This window comes from Monodon monoceros, unplaced genomic scaffold (assembly GCF_005190385.1).
Source record: "Monodon monoceros isolate NGI ecotype Baffin Bay Population unplaced genomic scaffold, NGI_Narwhal_1 Super_Scaffold_2, whole genome shotgun sequence".
Taxonomy (NCBI): Eukaryota; Metazoa; Chordata; class Mammalia; order Artiodactyla; family Monodontidae; genus Monodon; species Monodon monoceros.
The window spans coordinates 17,381,227-17,403,682 of NW_021703776.1; the positions used below are offsets into that span (position 1 = coordinate 17,381,227).

General features: G+C 48.8%; 1 protein-coding gene across 14 annotated transcripts in view; it reads left to right on the plus strand.

Moving 5' to 3' along the window:
• Positions 1-22,456, plus strand: part of ATXN7L1 (ataxin 7 like 1) — a 243,690-nt gene that overhangs the window by 167,072 nt on the left and 54,162 nt on the right. For 9 of the 14 annotated variants that reach the window (XR_003795185.1, XM_029233303.1, XM_029233302.1 and 6 more), the window contains one exon: positions 18,011-18,233. Coding sequence is in view for 13 of the 14 variants with exons in the window: in XM_029233303.1 (XP_029089136.1) it covers positions 18,011-18,233 (223 nt within the window). In the remaining variant the exon portion in view is untranslated. Of the gene's footprint in view, positions 1-96; positions 106-149; positions 594-7,082; positions 9,193-17,354; positions 17,914-18,010; positions 18,234-22,456 lie in introns of those variants that run through there. The other 5 variants (XM_029233312.1, XM_029233309.1, XM_029233311.1 and 2 more) reach the window with 5 other exon arrangements.

Sequence of the window (22,456 nt, forward strand, 5' to 3'; positions counted from 1 at the left end):
CCTGCCCCCCCCCCCCCCCCCGGTTCTCTCCGAAAACCCCCCACCCCACCAGTAAACTCGGTTGAAGTCTGACCTTTATCTGCCAACATCTACATTTCCTTCAAGGTGGTAATCTGCTTTTGTTATTTAAGTTTGGTTGTCTTCTTAATTGTTACCCAATTGCTCTGGGGCTTGCATAAACAGTTAACAAAAACTACGGCGCACGAGGCGGCCGTTTCGCTTTCTGGGCTTGTTGTTCTTGGCACTGGGTCAGTTCTATGAACTTCTGGTGTCCAACTGGTAGGACCTGAAACTCTGTGTTTAACAAGTGCCTGTAGTCAAAACAGTTGGCGTGTGCAAGCTGGTACTGACTGCAGCTGGTCAGCCGTCGGGTCCTGGACCGTGCAGAACCCCGAACCCCGAATCACGGTGCTCTGTTTTGGGGGACGGGCTTTTGTTGTTGTTTAGTGTGGGAAGGGGGCGGTTGCTTCCTTTTTTTTCTTTTTCTTTTCTGTGATGGCATCCGTGCTAATATGGATCGCTTCAGGTTCCAAAAGTGCAACGTGTTTACAGTCGTCGTAGAATCAGATTAAGTTGGCAGCCCGAGTCTCTCTGTAAGTGGTTTTAGTTTACATTTCTTCTAGCAGGATGTTTTGCATAAATTTTGCTGATCCTGGGTTATTTATAGACTTTTTTGAAAAAACGGGCATGCCTGAGAGTTTTCTAACTGCTGAAAGTGAAATCCGTTTCTGCATTTAGAGAAACGGCCGGGCATGTGCAGCAGAAGGTTATTTTAGCTCTTGAAAATTAATTTCTCCGCGAGGTCATTTGATAACATTCCCGAGCGTACTCTCCAGCCGCCGACATCAGATATCCTGATAATTGTCTCAGGACGTGTTGTTTGCTTTTGGTTGGTCACAAACGGAGTAAAATGAAAGTAATGATGCCATTTCCTCTGGGACGCTGTGGGAGAATGGATGCAGTGATTGGGTATTGTTTCAAACGTCCGAAATGGGTTCGTGGTGGTGGTTTTGTCCAACCCTGGGGAGCAGTGCAGCCGGCCCAGAAGCCGGGCGTCGGGACTTGCCTAGAGCCTGGGGGAGGGGCAGAAGAAGGCCGGTCGCTGGAAAGTGAGTGGGTTTTCCAGTTTGTCCTCATGTAAATGACAGTGATACTGAAGGGTTTATAGTACTAAAAGGAAATAATAATATTCAACGGCAAGATAGCATATTGGCTAATACTGGCTAAAATCTGTTTGATTTTTCTGGCTCTGGCGGTAGCATCTTTGGGGATCGCGTGCGTGTTTGCATGAGAACTAAAGCCAGGCACGATCGAAATCACTAAGCCAGCATTAGCACTCTATGAAAGGGCTTCCCATAATATTTACCAGAACAGTTGGCTAAAAATTGGTCTGCTTTGCCCACCGAATGGCTGTGTAATTAAATCGGCCCTTGAGAGCATACCTTGAGCACCTCCCATCTCCGTGTCTGCGGTCCCGGAATTTGCGTGGCTAAGTAGCACGTTCATCAGCGTGAGGAGTGTGGAATCCCCGTCTAATGGTCCAGGAAGAACGTCGTAGATGAGACACTTCCTTGTGCCTCGGCTTAAATATTTTAAACCAAACAAATCGAAAAGGCCCATCATCTGGGCCTTGTGAAAGGCCTTCTGAGTAGGGAGTGTCCCCTGATCCAGGCATGTGGGTCCCTCCCTGACAGGTCCAAACTTCACCACTACCCACCCCCCCAGCATCACCAACTTACACATGAAATGACAATGGACAGTCGAAATGGAAATTTCCAAGGTAGTAAATGTGACCTAGGCCGAGGCGTGACATAATTCTCACTGCCCAGGGCTGCCATGAGTGGATTTCTTTTTCTCCTCCATGTTTCTCTCATCTGTATAAAGTGAGGTGGTTTATTTTGTATTTTGTGTCGTTTTTTGGTCTCCTCTGACCTTGCAGAGAATAACGATGAGGCTTGTTTTCGGTCTTCCACAGTTTAGAGCGTGCTCTGGGCTTTCTCACGGTAGCCCCGCTGAGCTGGTGGGGACAGGTCGAGCCCTTTGGTCCCAGTATAAAGAAGGGATGGGGGCTCAGCCTGCACGGTGGAGCTGGGGAGCCACGCTCCAGCTCGCACATTATCCATCAGACCTTCGCCTTCTCGGTGCCCCATCCAAGCTGGATGCACCAGCTGCAACGCAGAGGTTAAGCAACTCTTTGTTCTGATTTGATTCCAATCTGCCCCTATGGATGGGGCCCCTGTTGCACTCCCCTTTTCCTCCTCCTGTCTGTCAGGCTGGGTTGGGATTGGAGACTCACCTTTTGAAGGCCTCAGGTTGGAGGTGTGTGTCGGATTGTGTGCCTCTCAGCTAGCAGTGACTACGGGTGCCCCATCCCACTGTATAGATAACCTCGTGGCCAGAGTGAATGAAGAGCCATGAAGGGAACCCACAGGCCTTTGTGTTGGAGAGGGATGGCAGTGAATACTGAAAAGTTTCCCAGTCATCCTCGCCCTTGGGCTTTTGCATTTGAATTGGTCAAACCCTCTCAATCCTGCCATCCTTGGGAAAGGGAAGTTGCTTTGCAGGAGTTCAGCTGCTCTGAGCTGGAAGACCTGCCTTCGGACAGCCTGAGTGCATCTGTAGGTTTTTCCTTGGCTGAACAGGCAGGTTTCTGCTAGTGGAAGTGGTATCTTGGAGAGATTTATAACAGTAATAATCGTAATACTTTTCTTTTATGTTTGCATAGCCTGACTCAACTTTTAAACCTCTTTTACATGCCTGATCTCATTGACTCCTTCCTATAGCCTTGGAAGGGTGGTATTATTAACCTCAGAGCATGGAGATTCTGGAAGGAGGGTGTGGGGATTCAGACACCAGCCCTTGGGCACCGGTTCTTTTTGTATCGATTTCAGCTGCCTAATGTCTATACTTGGTTGCCAGTAAGGAGGGTAGTTTGGGAGTTGGAAAACCAGTTTTCTTCTATTATTGTATTTCTTGTCAGTTATAAAGGCACATTTGATTGCCTACCGTGTGCAAGGCACTGCTAAGCTTTACTTTTAGTCCTTCAACCACTGGTAGCAGGAGGGCTGTTGTCAGCCTCATTTGTTAGTCATCCATGGGATCCGTACCAGTGAAGATGAAGTGTGGGCCAAGTGACATACCTGCCCTGAATGGCAGGTGGCTCGGAGTCACACCTCTGGAGTACTGTTCACAGGTCGCTGTCACCCTGGGGGATAGATTGAGTTGTCCGCTTGGCCCTGTCCCCTTCCACATTATAAAGGAGGATTTGGAAGAAGAATAGCATTAGTGGCAGGATTATCCAATTTTTCAAGCAGTAGATTTAGGAGGGAGAAGAGTTATATTAATGAGTCAGAGTCCTGAAAGATCTCCCCAGGCCAGAGCAGTGGACTGACTCCGACAAGATGACATTTGTAAAGGACACCTGTGGATAAGCAGCTTGGCAGTAAAGCATGTGAAGTAAGACTCAGGGGTGATGCAGCCCTCAGAAATAAGAAATCTAGGGCTTCCCTGGTGGCGCAGTGGTTAAGAATCCGCCTGCTAATGCAGGGGACACGGGTTCGATCCGTGATCTGGGAAGATCCCACGTGCCGTGGAGCAACTAAGCCCATGCGCCACAACTACTGAGCCCGCATGCTAGAGCCTGCGAGTCACAAGTACTGAGCCCACACGCCTAGAGCCTGTGCTCTGCAACAAGAGAAGCCACCGCAATGAGAAGCCCGCGCACCGCAACAAAGAGTAGCCCCCCGCTCGCTGCGACTAGAGAAAGCCCACATGCAGCAACGAAGACCCAATGCAGCCCAAAATAAAATAAAATAAATAAATAATTTAAAAAGAAAAAAAGAAATAAGAAATCTAGCTTGGATGTCTAGTGGCCTTAACAGGAGAATGATACCCAGAACAGACAGCTGGGAGCTGCCCAGACTTCACCTGTGATGTTCTCCCTTCTGAGTGGCACAGTTTAGAAAGCACAGTCAGAGATCAGAAGAAGAGCGAAAATGACCTTTAGTGAGGAATGATTTTAAAAGATGTCTGGGAGTATTTATCCCAGAGAAAGAGGTTTCGGGGAGCAAACATTTGGCAAGGTGTCCCATGGAATGGAAACTCGACTGGTTCAAGGTGACCCCCACAGGGCAGAAATGGGATGGACGTGTGGGCATCCCAGAGCAGCTCACGTAGGGGAGATTGTCCAGCGGTGGTGCTTTCTGCCTGCTGTGAACTTGGAGAGCTCGGGGCCTGCAGTGGAGAAGCCAGGCTGGGGAGCCCCTTGGCTACGGCTCCGAAGAGGCTGACAGCCCTGGAAGGGGCCAGCAGCGGGTAGCAGACAGTGATTACCTGTGGCGTTTCTTCCTGCTCTTTGCGAGTCTGTGACTCTGTCCCAACTTCGTGGTCTAAGACCTGAGCCCCTTTGGTGGAAATGATGGCTGTATCAGGAATGAGGGGGCTGGCAGAGGGGAGCTGTGCCTCCGAGTTCCATCTGTAAGTGGCTAGGGCAGCCTTCGTGCGCCCGTGTGTGGGGTGGTGGGAGCAGCTGGCTGTTCAAGACAAATTAACACTTCTTTGTGGACCTGAATCGGCCACGTTTAGGGACTTCCGACTTGGAGTGAGTGCCTATCTGCCCTCTCCTACTGGTCGCCTTAGTTACCTTAACTTAAAGATTATTTCCTTTAAGTGATTCCAAGAAGGCTTTTGAAGGTAAGTCTCAGTTATTCTGAAACTGATTGTTCTGTCTGTGGATTGTCTTGGCCCTCACTTTCTGCAGAGTTTTGGGTTTTTTTGTTTTTGAGATGAAACGCATACAACATAAAATCAACCATCTTAAAGTGAACAACTGGGTGACACTGAGTACATTTACAGTGTTGTGCAACCACCACTTCTGTCTAGTTCCAGAAGTTTCATCACTCCAAAATAAAACCTCATACCCGTTAAGCAGTTATATCCCCCTCTCCCTCCCCTCGGTCCCCGGCAACCACCAGTCTGCTTTCTGTCTCTGTAGATTTACCTATTCTGGACATTTCATAGAAATAGAATTCATATAATATGTGACTTTTTGTGCCTGGTTTCTTTCATTTGCATCATGTTTTCTAGATTCATCCATGTTGTAACATGTATCAGTACTTCACTCCTTTTCATGGCTGAATAATTGTCCAGTGTTATGTATATACCACGATTTGTTTATTTATTCATCCACTGATGGATACTTGGGTCGTTTCTGCCTTTTGGCTATAGCTAATAGTGCTGCTGTGAACATTCACATACAGGGATTTGTTTCATTTCTTCTGGGTGTGTACCCTAGGAGAAGAATTGCAAGATCATATGGTGATTCCACGTTTAATTTTTTGAGGAACCACCATACTGTTTTCCGTAGAGGCTGCACCATTTTACATTCCCACGGAATGTGTCCAAAGGTTCCAGTCTCTCCACATTCTCAGCAACCCTTGTTATTTTCCATTTGGGGGCTTTCTTGGTTGTTGTTTTTTATATACGTAGCCATCCTAGTACGTGTGAAGTGGTATCGTGTGGTTTTGACTTGCATTTCCCTGATGACTAATGATGTTGATCATCATTTCATGTGATTATCTTCTTTGAAAAAATGTCTGTTCAAGTCCTTTGCCTATTTTTTAATTGGGTTGAGCCTGCCTGTTTTTGTGTTTAGCATTAAGGTTCTAAACTTGCGGCTCCTCAGATGCCAGAGCAGTATAAATATTGCATCTTCTTTTCTTTTTTCTTTTCTTTTGGTCACCCCACGCGGCAGGCGGGATCTTAGTTCCGCAACCAGGGATCAAACCCGCCCCCACTGCAGTGGAAGTGCGGAGTCTTAACCACTGGACCTCCAGGGAAGTCCCCATCTTATTTTCTTAAGCCATCTGTTTGCTGAAAACCTAGTCCACCTACTTATTACCAGGCACCTGAGATGAGGAGAGAACAGTGAAAGAGATAAGGGAAGGCACTTCACCAGGACCAGAGGGCTCTGGGAGAGCTGGCCCACGGAAGCTGTTCACATCTCTATCCCCCAGGTCATCCTGGAACTCTCAGCAAACAGATACTAAGAAAGTTGCTCACAGCTGTCTCTGGAAAGACTCAGGCTCCTGGGCCACGGGGCCTGCCCTTTCATCTGTGCTTCCTCTGAGTATTGCAACATTCAGCAGGCCTCCTCTTGACAGTCCCCTGAGCAGGGGAAGTGTGCCCATGAGCCCTTGACCCTCTTGCCTAGAGTCTGGAGGATACAGCGCACGCCTTACCCTGTCTCCAGCCCTCTCCGTAGGGCTGGGTTGGGTGGGTGGTCGAGTCACACCCCCTCATACCCAGTGGCTCCATTCCAAAGAAATGGAATTGTAGAAACTAGTCCTGCTTCGACAAGCGGCATAGCCCTTTCCCAGCCAGAAACTGATTCTGCTATATTCTGGGAAGAAACTCTCTCTGCCACAGGGGAAAAGGAAGACCAAAGTCAGAGACCCAAAATCATGTTCTCCTTGAATAATTCTCCCATGGGAGACTCCCTGTCTCTGGCTTTGGTTATATGATCAAGCTGCTGGAGATGGTCCCAACCTGAGACAGCCTTACAAAGGCCAAGTTAGCACTGCCCAGTTTACGTGCCATGGTCTGAGATGATGCCATCCTCCCATAGTCTGAAATTCTCCAGTAGAGGCTTACTTCTGAGTCTTGGAAAGCTTTTATCTCTTAGGGGTTTGTTTTTATTTTTCCTTATTAAAAGGCGTATACTCTTCCGCCAGGGTCAACTTAAGATTTATCAGGTAACAGGCAGGTTTTACAAAGAAATGTTGGATGAAACATAGGAGAGATCCTAGTAGAAGGTAAAAGAAAATAAAAATACCTAAAACACACTAAACTGCTGTTTTTTTTTTTAATGGAGGTGAAACTCACATAACAAAATTAATCATCTTAAAGCATTGAATTGTAATTTTTTTTTCAGGCAAGGCTTTATTGGGACCCCTGCTGCAGCGGGGAGGGGGGGACGAGATCAAGCAACAGGTTCCCTTGCTTGCCCGCTCGCTGAGGGGGGGGCGTAAGCTTGTTCCTAATATAGGGTGAGGGTAGGGGTGTGTCCAGGGGTCAGGCCGGAGGGGTGGCCTAGGCGTTTTGCCCACCCCTCTGGTGGTGTTGAGTGCAGGGGGCATGCGCAGTTGAATTGTAATTTAGCACTCAGTCTGTTCACAGTGTTGTGCAACCGTCACCTCTGCCTGGTTCCAAAATGCTTTCATCACCCCCAAAGGAGGCCCTGTACCCCTGAAGCAGTCACTCCCCACTCCCTGCTTCCCTAGCCCCTGGCAGTCTGCTTTCTGTCTCTATGGATTTACCTATGCTGGCTATTTTGTACCGATGGAATCATACAGCATGTGGTCTTTGGGGACCCATTGTCTTTTTTAGACATCCCCCCTCCCCACAAATCTACTACCCCTTGCCAAGATCAGGGAATTAACTTTCTAAATATAAGGAATGAATGAAAACTCTCCGCTTGAATTCATACTTAAAATGTCCCACAAAAGTAATTTTCAATCTTTATAATGACGTCTCTACTCTCTCCAAAGCATAGTGCTGGGTATTGCAGTGGACTCTGCCCATCAGGGCACACAGGCCCTGAGGGAAAAGGAAGCAGAAAGGCTTGAGGCCCCTGCAGGCTGCGTGGGCCCCTGGCCTCAGCCTGGTCCCCGGGGAAGCCTGGAGGGGCCATCGTGCAGTCGGGCTGCAGGAAGGCCCTGACCCTCCCCATACAGTGGCTGCTCAGATCCGTGTGTGTGTGTGTGTGCGCGCGCGCGCGCGCGCCCAAGTTCATCTGCCAAATTCGGGATACGACCCTGGTCTTTCCGGACCCTGGTCTTTCCGGGCTTTTCTTTCTGCCTTTCCCTAATCGCATCTGGGCGTGCTCTCTTAAAGGGGAAGCGGTGCGTTCTGACTGGCCAGGGCCCTCAGCCAGGAGCCAGGAAACGGCTCCCACGAGTTGCGCTGCCCAGCGTGTCACTGGCTCAGCCCCCTTATCCAAACAGCGAGGCTGTCTCCCTGGGATGTGTAAGTGTGAGCACAGGGCACGCTTGCCACACAGGATGGCGTGGGGCTGGGCCCAGGTCACGGCAAGCAGAGCGTGCTGTCAGCCCACGATCCATTCAGCATGTCCGAGGTGGAGCTTAGGCGGTGCCCTTGGGCTGTGGGCTGGCGCTGAGACAGGGCTGAGGCGGAGCGGGGAGAGTTGCTGCCTGGGAAAGAGGTCAGGAGTAGGAGGCTGGGTTGGGGACCCGTCTATTTTGGACAGACCTTCTGGAGGCGCCAGCCTGGGGGCCTGGGGAGGAGTGGAGTGGAAAATTTTCTAGCACACCTCTCCTAGCCCCGGGAAGCAGCTGCACTGAACCTGACCAGCTCGTCCCCTCCACTTCTCTGCACTTATGTGCAGCTCCAAACACACTTGATGCATTTATCTACTCGCTACTGATTTTTCTTGGTCATTTTTATATGCAAGCGGTGCTAAGCAATGTTTCGGGTCTCTTTCACTCAAACTTCAAAAATTGCTGGAAACTGGCAACCTGTGGTTTTTCCTTCTTTACTCTTCGCGGATGGTCCTCTGTCCGGTGTGTGCACACAGTGGTCCCTGAGTCCACGCTGGTGGCCGGCCAGCTGGCGGACTGGCGGTGCCCGAGCACGATTGGCAGCGCACCTGGCCTGGTTTCTAGCGGGGTTGGTTTCCTGTGTGCCCGCGGGGAGACCGAGGGAGGGCTCACGCCCACTCGCGCACAGCCGGGGGCTAACTCGGTGTCCCCAGCAAGTAGCTGATGGTAGCGAAATAGACCCTTGCTGTATTTTAGACTCCTTCCTACCCTTGGTTTTCGTTTGTATGGTGGTGATGGTTGGTCTTCAATCTTGTAAAAAGCTGTGTTTTCCCCGAAATAATTCAGACCTTCTGCTCCTAAAAAAAAGGGAGCAGAGGGAAAGAGAAGGGGACTGGAGGGGGAAAAACAAGTGGTGTCTCCGTACATGTACACTGAGAGGACAGAACCACACCCTACTTCAAGACAGCTTCCTGTTTGCCACTGCCAACTGCCACTCCAAGGAGAACAGAAATGCTTCCGTTATTAGTGACTGCCGTCGGACCACAAAAGCCTCTTCTGGGTGACGCCGCGAGCTTCGCAGTGAGCTGGGACTGTGCACCTCTAGAGACTGTGGCCTGCACTCCTGAAACTGGAGGTCGGTACAGACAGGAATCAAGCAGCCCTGGCCTCTCCTTACTCAGCCGATGTTTCTTAAACAATTGTGCTCCTGTAGGATTCTTGTAAATGGATAGTTTTAATTCAGGGGCAGGGAGAAGGTAGGGAACTGCCCCCTTAGGAAAGCTACTGCTTGTATTTTTTTAAATCTACATTTGTATGTGTTAGGGGAACTTATGTGAGGTGACTACTGTGAGTTGGCACCGGGGCAGCCACCTTCCATGTGTTATCGATCCTCACATTCTCATTTCTTCAACGGTGAATGTAGTGAGTGCCTACCAAGGCCAGACCCTGGGCTGAATGCCAGGGACGAGAGAGGGCACAAGACATCTGCTCTCCGTGCGTCCAGTGACAGGACGCCTAGACCAGTAAACCAGTGATTACAGCATGGGACCTGTGCTAAGATGGGGGGCCTCAATGTACTATAGGGGCACCTGCCCACTCGTAACCCTATGATGTGGGCATTATTGTTCCCACTGTATAGGTAAGGAAACCGGAGCTCAGGGGTTAAGTTATTTGCCCAAGTCACAGAGCTAATGAGTGACAGAGCTGGGATTTGAGCCCAGATCTTTCTGATTCCAAAGACAGCAGTGTTTGGTCCACATTTCCAGTGACTTCTGAAGCTTGTGTAGAGCAAGAGAGTTACCTCGGGATCTTTTAAAAAATACAGATTTGGGAGCCCTGGCCCTGCTGTCCCAAGAAGAGGAGCCCTGGGCAGCACCAGGAGGTCTCAGGTGGATAGTGGCCTGGGCTCCCTCCTGACATCATGCCTCAGGATCCTCCGGCCCTTCCTTGAGGCGTGGACCACGCATGCCTGTGACAGGGCCCAGGGCTTTTCATGTGCTTAGCCCAAGGCACCTGGGTAAAGGCCACTGATGTGGCCTCAAGACAGTCTTGGGAAGATTCGGCCCAGCTGTTCAGGTATTTTAGACATTGGGAATCCCTGTTCTTGTATCTTCCCACCAAAGATACCCCAGCTTTGCCCAGCTTCTGGCTGCCTGCCACTCCTGTCCCTTCAGTGCCCCTGGAGTGGGGATGATGTCAGCTGTGCCATCTTAAGGTAGAATCCAACAGCTTATCGTAAAGCTGGAAGCCACCAGTTTTCATCTTAGCTGTGGTGGTTCTGTTTTTATACTCATGTGACTTGCACAGTGGGTATGTTGGTGGTTGGGGCCGAGGTCACTCTGACGGAGAAGTTAATACCATGCAGGTGGGACTCCTTGTCAACCCCTCCACTACCGTATTGGCTCCAGACACACGGGAATAGCTGGGGCAATAAAAGGCGAGGATGGCAGCTCTGTCCCATGGGGCAGGCAGGCTGTTCACTGGCCTCAGGTCCTCCAGGTGGCAGCCCACCTTCAGAGGGGACCCTGTTCTCTACTCTCAGGGTGACCAAGTGGTGGCCAGCCAGGACCTGGAGAGCGTGTCCTCTCCCTGAGGGAACCCTCGGGCCATGGCAGTGTCTGTCTTATCACCACCATTATATTTCGGTGCTTGGCGCATGGTATGTGCCAAAGAGATGCTTTAAAAAATGAGTGAATGAATGAATGAGGTGTGACTTAAACACATGCTTTTCTCTCCTTCCTCCTTTTGTATCTGCACCTGTTTTCTCCCCTTTGGCCTCTCTGGTTAAGGATGTGTTAGTGTTTCTGTTGTTGTTGTTGTTTGTTTTTCTTTTTTCTTGTATGGATTTAAAAAACAACTTTAACAAAAATAGAGGCATCCTATATCCTTCCCTTTTTTCCTTTTCTATCTGTGTTATAATTCATATATATATATGTTAAATGTTTTACATTTTTATAAAGTAATGATTAGTGTTTGCATATACTGGTGATATTTTTAATTTTCTTGTGAATTTGGGTAGTATTATCTCACATACACATTTCCTTAGATTGAGATAACCCTCATACCTGTCATTTTCAGTTGTTTTATCATAGACCAGGTTGGTTATGGTATTTTTTACTATTGTAAGCAATGCTGCTGAGAATATCTTTGAACTTTTCTTGGAGGGGGATATTTCCTTGAGGTCTATTTTCCAGACTAAAATTACCAGGTTACCAGATCAAATGCTTTTATTTTTTTTTAAATAGATTTCTATTATTTATTTACTTATTTATTTATCTTTTGGCTGCGTTGGGTCTTCATTGCTGTGCGTGGGCTTTCTCTAGTTGTGGCGAGCGGGGGCTACTCTTCGTTGTGGTGCGAGGGCTTCCCACTGCGGTGGCTTCTCTTGTTGTGGAGCACAAGCTCTAGGCGCGCAGACTTCAGTAGCTGTGGCTCACGGGCTGTAGAGCGCAGGCTCAGTAGTTGTGGCACAGGGGCTTAGTTGCTCCGCGGCATGTGGGATCTTCCCGGACCAGGGCTCAAACCCGTGTCCCCTGCATCGGCAGGCGGATTCTTAACCACTGCGCCACCAGGGAAGCCCTGTGAATGCTTTTTAACCGTTGTCATCAACACGAGGTTGCTCTCCAGAGAACTGTCATCCCTTGGAAGTACCCCCAGCAGTGTGTACATGTGTTTGTTTCCCCACTGGTCTATATTGCTGGGGGGGTTTTCTCCTTCAGCTAGGTTAAATGTCTAATGAGGGCATCCTTGGGGGCTGATGGAAATACATCAGGGCCCTGGAAAGTCCCTGGGACTCCCCAAATCCTACCCAACAGTGGTTGATGCCAGAAATGTATACCTTAGTATAAATAACCAATAGAAGAGCACAGGTGGGGTGGGGGAATGCCTCGGAGAGGGAGATGTAAAAAGCATCCTTATCTAACTTCAGAGCTGTATCCTGGGCCAGCTCTGAAAATGGGAGACGCTTTGTTAGAATCTTCAGACAAGTTGTATTGCTTACGTGTAGAGGAAAGACAGTATCCCAGAGAAAGACAGTATCTCCATGGTGGAAAGGGCATTGGCTCTGGGGCCAGGCAGGCCTGGGCTCACCTTCTAACTGCCAAGGTCACCGTGACCTTGGCCTTGTTTCATAATCTTGCTAAGCTTTAATTGCCCCATCTACAATGAGGAGGCTAACAGTATCCACTTTGGGGGGTTGTTGGGTCGATTGCATGAGCTGGTAGGTGTAAAAGTAGCTTGCTCAGTGCCTGACACATAGTAGGCACCCAAGGAATGCTGCTTCTCTTCCTAACTGAATGAATGGGCACAGAGTGACCAGATGACCGAGAAATCAACCCAGAGCCTAGGGGAATTTGAGAGCTGAGCCGGCATGAGCAGTGTAGGCACCGGCCCACAGTGGCTTTTGTCAAAGGGCCCCAGGTGGTGTGTGTTGCCCATCTGGGTAGCCGGTGAAGAGGGGTAAAGAAGAACTAGTATAAGTTAACTGGTGACAGGCACCCGTGCTTGAAGGAACACCTCCCCTGACAGCTTTTTTTTTTTAATTAATTAATTAATTTTTGGCTGCATTGGGTCTTCATTGCTGCACACGGGCTTTCTCTAGGTGCGCAGGCTTCAGTAGTTGTGGTTCGCAGGCTCTAGAGCGCAGGCTCAATAGTTGCGGCACACGAGCTTCGTTGCTCCACGGCATGTGAGATCTTCCCGGGCCAGGGCTCGAACCCGTGTCCCCTGCATTGGCAGGCGGATTCTTAACCACTGTGCCACCAGGGAAGCCCCCTGACAGCTTTTAAAGAGGCACCACAGCCCAAGGAGGGAGTGCGCTCCTGGGCAGCTCACAGGCACTCCTGGCACAGGAGCTGCTTGGCACGCCTCTGCCTGCCACTCGCTGCCTGCCTTAGTCACTTGACTTTCCTGTGTCTTCATTTCCTCCCCTGCTGATTCAATATCCCCCCTCTAACCACCATGGCACTATATTTAGTGCCCAGCTACAACTGTGGCAAATGAGACCACAGCTCAGATGCTACCCCTGCTGTCTCCACTTCCGAGCCTTAACAGACCCTGGACAGGTTTCCGAAATGCAACCTGCCTCAGTTTCCACAGCTGTAAAATGGGGGGATACCTGCCTCACCCCCTCACCAAGTGGTTGCAAGATACAGCTAGCATGGTTCCTGCATGATTCCCCGGGCCAAGGTGTGTGCTCTGCCCCTCACCCTCCGCCTCCAGTTTACTTTTGGAAGGTCCCTTGGAGTTCAGGGTTGTCCTTTATGGAAAGCATCCTGACTGCAGCTACTAAAGCAGATAGAATCCATTGATAAAATAGAACCCGGCTAATGATTTGCCAAGCACCTGCTCTAAGAGGTGAGGGCTGAAAGAGACTCAGCACTGTCAAATGAGCAAGCCAGGAGCTGGCCTAAGCCCAAGTGAGTTTACACAAGCGTGTCGGGCCACAAGTGACTGTGGTGCGCACACTCTGTTGGGGGCAGGGGCGGGGCGGGGATTGATCCCTTAAACACCATATTGGAAAATTCCCAATGCATTCTTTCTAAAACTGGTACAGGGAACCACACTGGGTGTTGGCGGCCAGCTCAGCCATTCGTGAGGCATCTGTGCTGAGGTTTTAAATGCAGGACACTGATGCTGTGAGTATAAAAATATCTCAGTGAATAAGCATGGGGGGAGGGGAGGGTTCCGAATTTTTACTGAGATGCAATGGCCTGAGAACCTGGTGGACTTTTCCCAGTGGAGAGTAGTAAGGGGAGAGGATTGTGGAGACACCAGGGCTCCCCACATGGTGTCTGCAAGCCCCCTGCTCAGCTGGTCTCTAGGATTGCACCCTGGAGTCCCTCATGGATGGTTAGGCTGTACACAGTGAAGCAAGTGGTCTTAGAACAGCCAGCGGCTGAGGCCATGCTCTGGATTTCCTGTGATGGAAATGCAAAAAAGTAAAAGGCTTTGGTTTTTCCTTTCTTTGGTCATTTCTTTGGGGTTGAGGTCTCAGGCTATGGCTGACTGGTACCTTAAAAGCTGCCACATTAGGTGTTTTTCCCCCTCTCCCTAGGGGAGTCAGGTGCCCTGCTGAAATGCCCATACTCAATGGGGAGGGGAGGTGTCCAGCAGCCTTCCAGGCTCTCCCTATATGCTGTAGCATCGTCCAGGATTTCAAGGTGGTAGAGCTCAGAGTTAAAACCACAGGCTCTGAAGACATCCACAAATCTAATGTTTCCTAGCTCCATGAACTTGGTCAACTTGTATCTCTAACCTCAGTTTCTTCATCCGTAGAACAGATATAATAATTGTACCTCTCTTAGGGTATTGTAAGAACTAAATACTAGGTAATTACTAAGGTAATTCAAGTATTTAGTAGAGTTCTTGGCGCATGGGCAAGTCTTAATAAGTTATTATTACTATTGGCCAAAGGACAGAAGGGGTGAGACCAGAGGTTGCTGATCCAACATCAATCACCTAGGTTGTTATTGATGTAGTGGACATTTAATTCTGTGTGAATGTCCTGACAGTGATCTTCTGTTTTCACTTCAGTAGGTAAGTGGTACTCACATTCAACATTAGCACAATAGATTGGTTTGGTCTTTCTGTCCCACGATCTGGAAAGAAATGTGTTGCAAAAGCTATAAACTATTGCAACCTTTTTTACTTTGGGAACTACACCTCAAAGAAATAATCTCAAATCACTTTTTAACTAAATTGTAAAAAAAAAAAATGAAAGAAAGAAAGAAAGGAAGAAAGAAAAAAAGCCAGACAGTAAGTAGTAAGAGAATAGCTAAGTAATCTAAAGCATGATGTCAGTGATTAAATATTACCTAACCATTTAAAATGACCAATATTTGGGAATTAGAAACATATAGATGGAATAATGTTAGTTGAAAAAGAATAGTCCAAAATATCAATTGATTACTGTTTTGTTAATGCATCTATGTACATGAACAGAGAATGAGAAGATTTGGAGGGAAAGGGTTTTTTTCTCTAAGATTGCTTCAGTCTATAGAATATTTTAATAGTGAGTAAAAAAAGAAATGTTCTGGGCTTCCTTGGTGGCACAGTGGTTGAGAATCTGCCTGCCGATGCAGGGGACACGGGTTCGTGCCCTGGTCCGGGAAGACCCCACATGCCGCGGAGCAGCTGGGCCCGTGAGCCATGGCCGCTGGGCCTGCGCGTCCGGAGCCTGTGCTCCGCAACGGGAGAGGCCACAACAGTGAGGGGCCCGCGTACCGTGAAAAAAAAAAAAAAAAAAGAAGAAGGCTTATCCATTGATTTAATTTTTTCTGTGAGTTTAGCAGCAGAACGCCTCGTCAGGGTCACTAATCGTAATTCTCTGGAGGTGATTTGGGAATCCCTGATCTGGCCCATTCATTTTGTCCTTAATGTCACGCTTCTTTGTGATTTATCTTTGCTTACTGGTATTATTTTCCACTCTTAGTTTAGCAAAATAAAAATTCTCTTCATTATGAAGGCTTATCTCTCCACCAGAATGGGGGAATACTTCTGCATATCCCTTCCCCCACCCCCTCTGCCACCTTGAGCACATGAGAGCAAATGAGTGAATGAAGTCTGCAGAGCAACCCAAAACAGTAGTGGTAAAAATCAAAGTCTTGTTTTAGTTTTGGAAACTTCAGCCAAAAAAAAAAAAATTGCTGAGCGAGACATTTCTGAAGGGCAGAAAGACCTATGGATTTGAAGTGAGAAGCGTTGGTTCTGAACTCAACCCTGCCACCAACTAGCTTTGCCCTACAGGCTGGTAACCGATAACCTCTCTAAGTGATAACCTCATCCATCAGCAAGCAGATGGGATGAGCTGACTTCTAAGATCCAGTTCTAACCTTCAGTGATTCTAAGTCCTGTGCTTCCGAATTCCCTGGCTTCACATCTTGGTCACAGTACACCCCGTTTCCTGCCTTCCTGAGAAGCAGCTAAGCCCCTGCCCATAGCATAGAGGCCCCATTCCTCTCATAGCCACTGACCTTGACCTTGGCTAGTCACCTCGCCTCTCTGGGTCTTCTTTAGCCAGTCAGTCCTGAGGAGGGTGGAGATGGCTGGCTGCTTCCTGCCTGTGTCAGAGGAGTTGTAAAGACCAGTACAACTTTACAAAGGATGAATTCTCCCAAGGAAGATCCTGCCTGAGTAAAATATTTCAAAACTTGTGCTATAATTATTGCTATGACATTCAGGAATCACGAGAGATGGGAAGTGAAGGATCAGGTGTAAGTATGCCTTGTATTTATGATAATGGAGTAGAAAGAGGCCTTCAAGGCCATCTAGAGACCCACTTCATTTACAGATAAAGGCATGGAAACAGAAAGTTTAAGTGGTGAACTCCAGGCTATAAGCCTAATAACGTGGTGTGGCAGGAATTGGAGCCTGGATCTCCTGGCTCCTAGCCCAGGGTTCTCTCTACTACATCAAAACAGAGGCCCTGGAACTAGCTCTTGGTTTTCACATCCTTGAACAGGGTGGCTCTGGGAACTGAGCATGTATGCAAGGTCTCCTCTGATTCAGTGAAGAAAGATTCCCTGGTAAAGTTATTCAGTGCAGGCAACCTATGAACACTGGTCAGGCAGAAACACCCAGCAATCAGATGATCCTCAAAAATCCACTTTCGCCCCCGCTCCCCAGTTCCCACCTCATCACAGGATTAGAGCCAGCCGGCTTGGAGACAAGCTGGCAGCCCATTGGTACCAGGAAGCGCAGAGGAAGCCCAAAGGCTTGTCCCTCATAGCCATAGTCAGTCTGCCTTTCTTTCCAGGGTGCCTGGCATAGCAGCCAGAAGTGCGTCACTAATGAGAAAAGTGAGACTCGGCTCGGAGATGGGAGCGGGAGTGGGATCTGCTCTTTCTGCCCCCATCTTCTTCGTTATCACATTCAACCCAGATCTCCAGCTTTGTGATCTCTAGTCCTTCCCATCAGGAGATCTGTTATAATTTCATTTATTTATTCAACACACAGTAACTAGGCACTAACTATATGTGGGGCTTTGTAGTAGGTACGAGGGAGCCAGAGCGGACTTAGGATTTCAGACCGTTTGTCTTTTGGGGGTTCAGGATTCCTTCCTGTAATTGTATGCAGAGTTTTGGGGCATTTTTCTTGGGAAGGGTCCTTACCGTTGATCAAATCTGTTCCCCTGTAACAGTTAGGAACCACCGTAGTGGGTGTACACCGGAGCTTTACCTCGTGCACCTACTCTCCTGGTCAGCATTCTTATCCTGCCCATCAAGTCGAGACCACAGGAGCCAAACGAGGGTGAACAAGTGGGGCATGTCTCCCAGGGCGCTGGTATTCTCTTAGAGCCCCAGGAAGGGGCTGCCCACGTCCAGGCCCCAGACCTGTGGATTCTGCCTTCAGTGTTGACGTCCTCTTGCCTGTCCTGACCCGGCACCTGTGGCCCGGGACCTCATTGAGCCCTGGAGAGGCCACAGGGGCGTGTGGACAGATGCTGGGCCACCTTCTGGATGTAGAAGACCCTTTCATTCAGCCCAGCTGAATGTCACAAGTCCTTGTGACTTAAGTGCTCCTGCTAGGGGTCAGGTTTGAGAAATTGCTATTTGTTATCTGAAAAGTCCTACCCTCCCCACTGCCCCGAGGGACCATGTGGCCTCTGAGTGGCTGTCTGGGGATGGCTTGGGCTGTGTGATTCTCTCACTACGTTCCCATGACACCGGGCATCCCCTTTACTAGTCCTGTGGCAGTGGTTTTGCAGGAGGACCGTAATGCCTCCCGGGAGAACTGTAGGGTGAGTTCAGCTTGCCACTTGACACAGAAATTCAGAAGGTAATCACTGCTAGTTGGTGGGATATGATGTCAAGCAAACCATAGTCAGAACTGAGGCTTCGGGGACCGACACTGCAAGGTCAGCACTCTCCTCTTTGCCTGTTACGTACACGCGTATGCATGTGACTCACTTGCTACAGATGATGTGCTGAGTTCTGTTCTTTCTCCCCCTGTAGAGAGAAGACACGGTTCAATGTGTAGACCTTCTCCCTCTCCGGCGTCTCCACCCTCCAATGCCCGGACATCACTAGTACAGGTGAAAACAAAAGCCTGTCTCAGCGGCCATACCTCTGCCAGCAGCTCCTCAAAGCCATTCAAAACGCCCAAAGACAATCTCCTAGCCTCCAGCGGCAAGCAGCACACAATCTTTTCAGCGAAGGGATCAAGGGACAAAGCATGGTGAGTGTCGGGTGCCGGCAGCCGCCTGTCCTCGCTGCTTGTCCCTGTCACCACAGGAAACAGTGTTTACCCAGTGGCTTTGTCCAGGAATCTGGGGAAGTGGGGAGGGAAGGAACAGAAAACCAGAATGATGAGATGAGAAACCTAAATACCAGGAGAAACAGGGCACCTTAAAGGACTATCTGCCCGACAGGGGAATTCTTTCCGTTCCTAAGAGCTGAGGCAAGTTGTGTCTAAGAAGAGGGTAACAGGGAAATATTGCTCAGTTATACGGTCACCTCTCAATTTTCCACCCCAGTGAACAGAAGTGTTGGTATAAATCATCAAAAGCACAGCCAGTCGGCCCCGCAGGGAGTGAGGCCCTGGTCCTTCCGCAGGGCCCTGGAAGGCAGGCCCCCCACAGAGCTTCCCATCACAAGCAGCCTGGCCTGCACTCTGTGAAGGAGCTGCCAGCAGAGGCAGGTACTTGGGAGCTGATGACGGAAGGAAGAAAGGAAATCCAAAGGGAATGTCGCTGCCTGTGACGTGATGGGGTGGGAGAGGGCTGGTTGCAGGTGACTATGAAAAATCAGAGGCTTTTAATTCTTTTTTTTTTTTTTTAGTTTATTTTTGACTGTGTTGGGTCTTTGTTGCACTGCATGGGCTTCTCATTGCGGTGGCTTCTCTTGTTGTGGAGCACGGGCTCTAGGCACACAGGCTCAGTAGTTGTGGCTCCCAGGCTCTAGAGCGCAGGCTCAGTAGTTGTGGCGCACAGGCTTAGTTGCTTCACGGCATGTGGGATCTTCCCGGAATGGGGCTCGAACCCGTGTCCCCTGCATTGGCAGGCGGATTTTTAATCACTGCGCCATCAGGGAAGCCCTAATTCACTTTTTTATCTCCGTCTTTACCGAGAAGTCAAAAAACGTTACCTGTGGGATGGACAGATAGGAAACCAAAGTGAAAATGAGGACAGGAAGCAGAAGATGAGTATCTTCAAATGCCAAGGACCCAACTTGGAACCCTTAGGGACCGGCTTAGTACAGAGCCTCTAGCCTTATCTTGCTGGCCTTGTGGAGGCAGACAAGGGATAAGTGTGGGCTCTGTTCGTTTATATATCTAAAGAGAAAACATCTTCTGTTAATTCATGCTACAGAAGATGTCTTCTTACACTCCTTACGTTTCTTACACTTTCTTACGTTTAATTACACTTATGTTCATAGCTGGGAAAGCTGTGGACTAAAATCATCCATCGATTGGTTTGTCACTGCACGCGGGCAATTTTGATGACTTTGTAAAGAGCTAATTATGCCAGATCAACTAAGGGGCCTCTTGTGACAGAGAGGAGAGGTTTAGACATGGCTGTCAAGGAGGGGAGGCACTTGTCACGCAGCCAGGGCTCACGGACGAGCTTTGTTCTCTTTAGTGTTAGGATCTCTATGCTGTAAGAGGACACAGCTGGTTAGGAAAGACCTGGCCTGAGAGTGACAGTTGGTGGCCTCTGGGCCTGCCTGCTGGTAGCGTGAGTGTCCTTCTTATGGTGACCTCGGAGAGCCCCTGAAAGGTTGTTTGCCAAGGCAGCATCTGGTGTCCTGATGTAAGTGCTTCCTGTATCACTGCCTATATACAAATCTCAGGTGGGTGACCTTGGGCAAATGGCTTGATCTTGGTGTGCCTCGGTTTTCCTCATCTGTAAAATGTGGTTACTGATATCTCTACCCCACAGGATTTTTGTGAGGATGAAGTGAACTAATTTTTATAAAAGCAGGAAGCGTGATGTCTGGATCAGGGAACACGTTCAATAAATATTTGATGATAATGTTATTGTTATCATTATTATCACGTGTGCCAAAGGACAGAGCTCCTATAAGCAGGAGTACAGGTTGAGAAGCCCAATCTCCTGGGAAAAGTAGGGAAATGGCTCTTCAGACTCAGACTGAAGTTGAAAATGGAAAAGGCTAAAACCGTTTATTCAGAGTCTAGAAATGAGCTATAGAGCAACTAAATGAGGAAAGCTGGGCAGGGGGCTCATGGGGAGTAAGTCAGAAAGAGACTCGGGGGTCAGGGAAGATCATAGCATGAATGCAATAAATGATAACTGATAAACATGGTCCCAGGAGGGTGAGATGTAGCACCAGGAATTCTCCCAGGAGGCAAGGCTTCAAGGGAGACCGCTCAGGTTAGATCATCCTCCATGTTTGGGTCACACCAACTCAACACGCACTTACTAAGCCCTGCTATGCGCGAGGCCCCTCTTCAGCTAGTGGCAGAAGGTGGTTTTGAAAGAATCTGAAAAAACTAGCCAGGGTCCAAAGAAAAGCAACCAAAAGGATTGCAAGAAGGGAAATAAGCCCTTGTGAAAAAAGGCCTCCAAAAACTAGAGCACTGACCTTGTGTGAAGAGCAGAAAGCTCCTGGGCAGTTTACCTAACTTCAAGTAGGCAGACATCTAGACAGATCAAGGGAGGCACGCTGGGTGAGGCTGAGCGTCGACTGCAGCAGCCTCCTGCCTGTGTTCTCACCTCCGGTCAGCCCATCCCCTGCCCACCGTCACTGGGGACTCATATTGGAGGGCTGGGAAGATTTAGTTTGGGGGCTTCCAGGGCCCGCCTCAGTTCAGGGAGCCTTCCCCAAAGGGCGGTGTGGAAGAAGGAAAACTGGAGGGGCAAGGAAAGCCAGTTCAGGGCCCAGCTCGGCCACTAACTTTCTGTGTGACCCTGAACAAGTCACTTAACTTCTCTGAGTCTTATTTTCAAGCCTGAATATTTTGTGATTTTTAAGACACAATCCTCAAAAATTCTCCAAGGTTCCTCACTGTCTACTGAATTAAGAGTTAGGATCTCAGCCCTTTATATACTGTAGAATCTATTCCAATGGGTGCACAAAGGGGAAAAAAATAAAAAGCAGAACCAGAGCTGAGTTACCCTTTAAAAGCCAAGCACCTACATCTAGAAGGAGGTGTATCTATAAGGACCCTCTAAAAACTGACTGCAAACCCCCCTAATCCAATCTTGATCATTCAGTAACATCCCATTACTCCAGCTTCCCCACCATGTCTTCCCCTGGTCCCTTTGCCTAAACCATCCATCGTCTTTATTCAACTTAACGTTTAATGAGCACCTACTATAATACTATGTGCCAGCACTGTAACAAGCCCTGAAGATATACAGGGCTTGGCACCTATGGCACCTCTGTGCAAGTTAGAAAAAGGCCTGGATACAGCCCTGGACCAGAGTGCACAATTGGCTAATGGTCTTCATGTCTTACTCATTTCCTCAGCCAGGCATCTAGTGCAGTCTGTAACCTGCACAACTGTACATGTGCCCTTGAATACAAAATTAAATAAGACACACACACTGTCCTAGGGAGTCTGTAAAAAGAGACATAAGCTAACACAGAATACAATGTGATAAGAGCTAAGATACTGGTAGTACAGCAGAAGGGCACCTAACCCAGGCTGAGGACTCAGAAAAGGGTTTTCAGAAGGGGCCGCACTCGAGCTGAATTTGAAGGATAAATAGGAATAACCTAGACAAAGAAAACTGGATTAGAATGGTGAATCTTATGATTGAGATAGATAGATAGATTTTTTTTTTAAACACAATTTTAAAAAACCTTTTTTTTTTTTTTTTTAAATGGGGAGGGTGTTCCAGGCAAGGGGAACAGAACATGCAGAAATACTTGCTTGTGGGGAGAGGCAGGAGATGAAACTGAGTAGGTGAATGAGGGCCAGGTTATAAAGTTCTGCTGTATGAGCTAAATTCAGGAATTTGGGCTTCACCCTGAAAGCTGCATGGAGCTGTTAGAGGAGCAGTTTTCAATGGTACTAAGACCCCCCAACAGCTGTATAAAGGATGGCATGAGGGGCCACTCAAGAAGCAGCCAGAAGAGTGAGGATGCTTTTGCATAACGCAGGTGGGGCGTGGTGACAGCCTGGACCCAGGCAGCGGTAGTGGACGTGTGTGGAAGGGGCCAGGTGGGAGAGGAACTGAGGAAAACCCCACAGGACTTTGGGGCTGGTTGTATTAGGGCTCGTAATGCAAGGGAAGTGTTTAGGGTAATGTTCCTGGCTTGGACAGCTGGGTCACTGGTCCTGCCACTCCCTCAAGAGAAGGACAGAAAGGGCCAGAGTCTAGGGTGGAGAGGAGAGGATGAGTTCAGCCGGGGAGTCCATGGAGTTTGAAGTATCTGAGAAATACCTACATAGAGATGTCCGCTGGGCATTGAGTGTTTGGTCCCAGAGGTCGG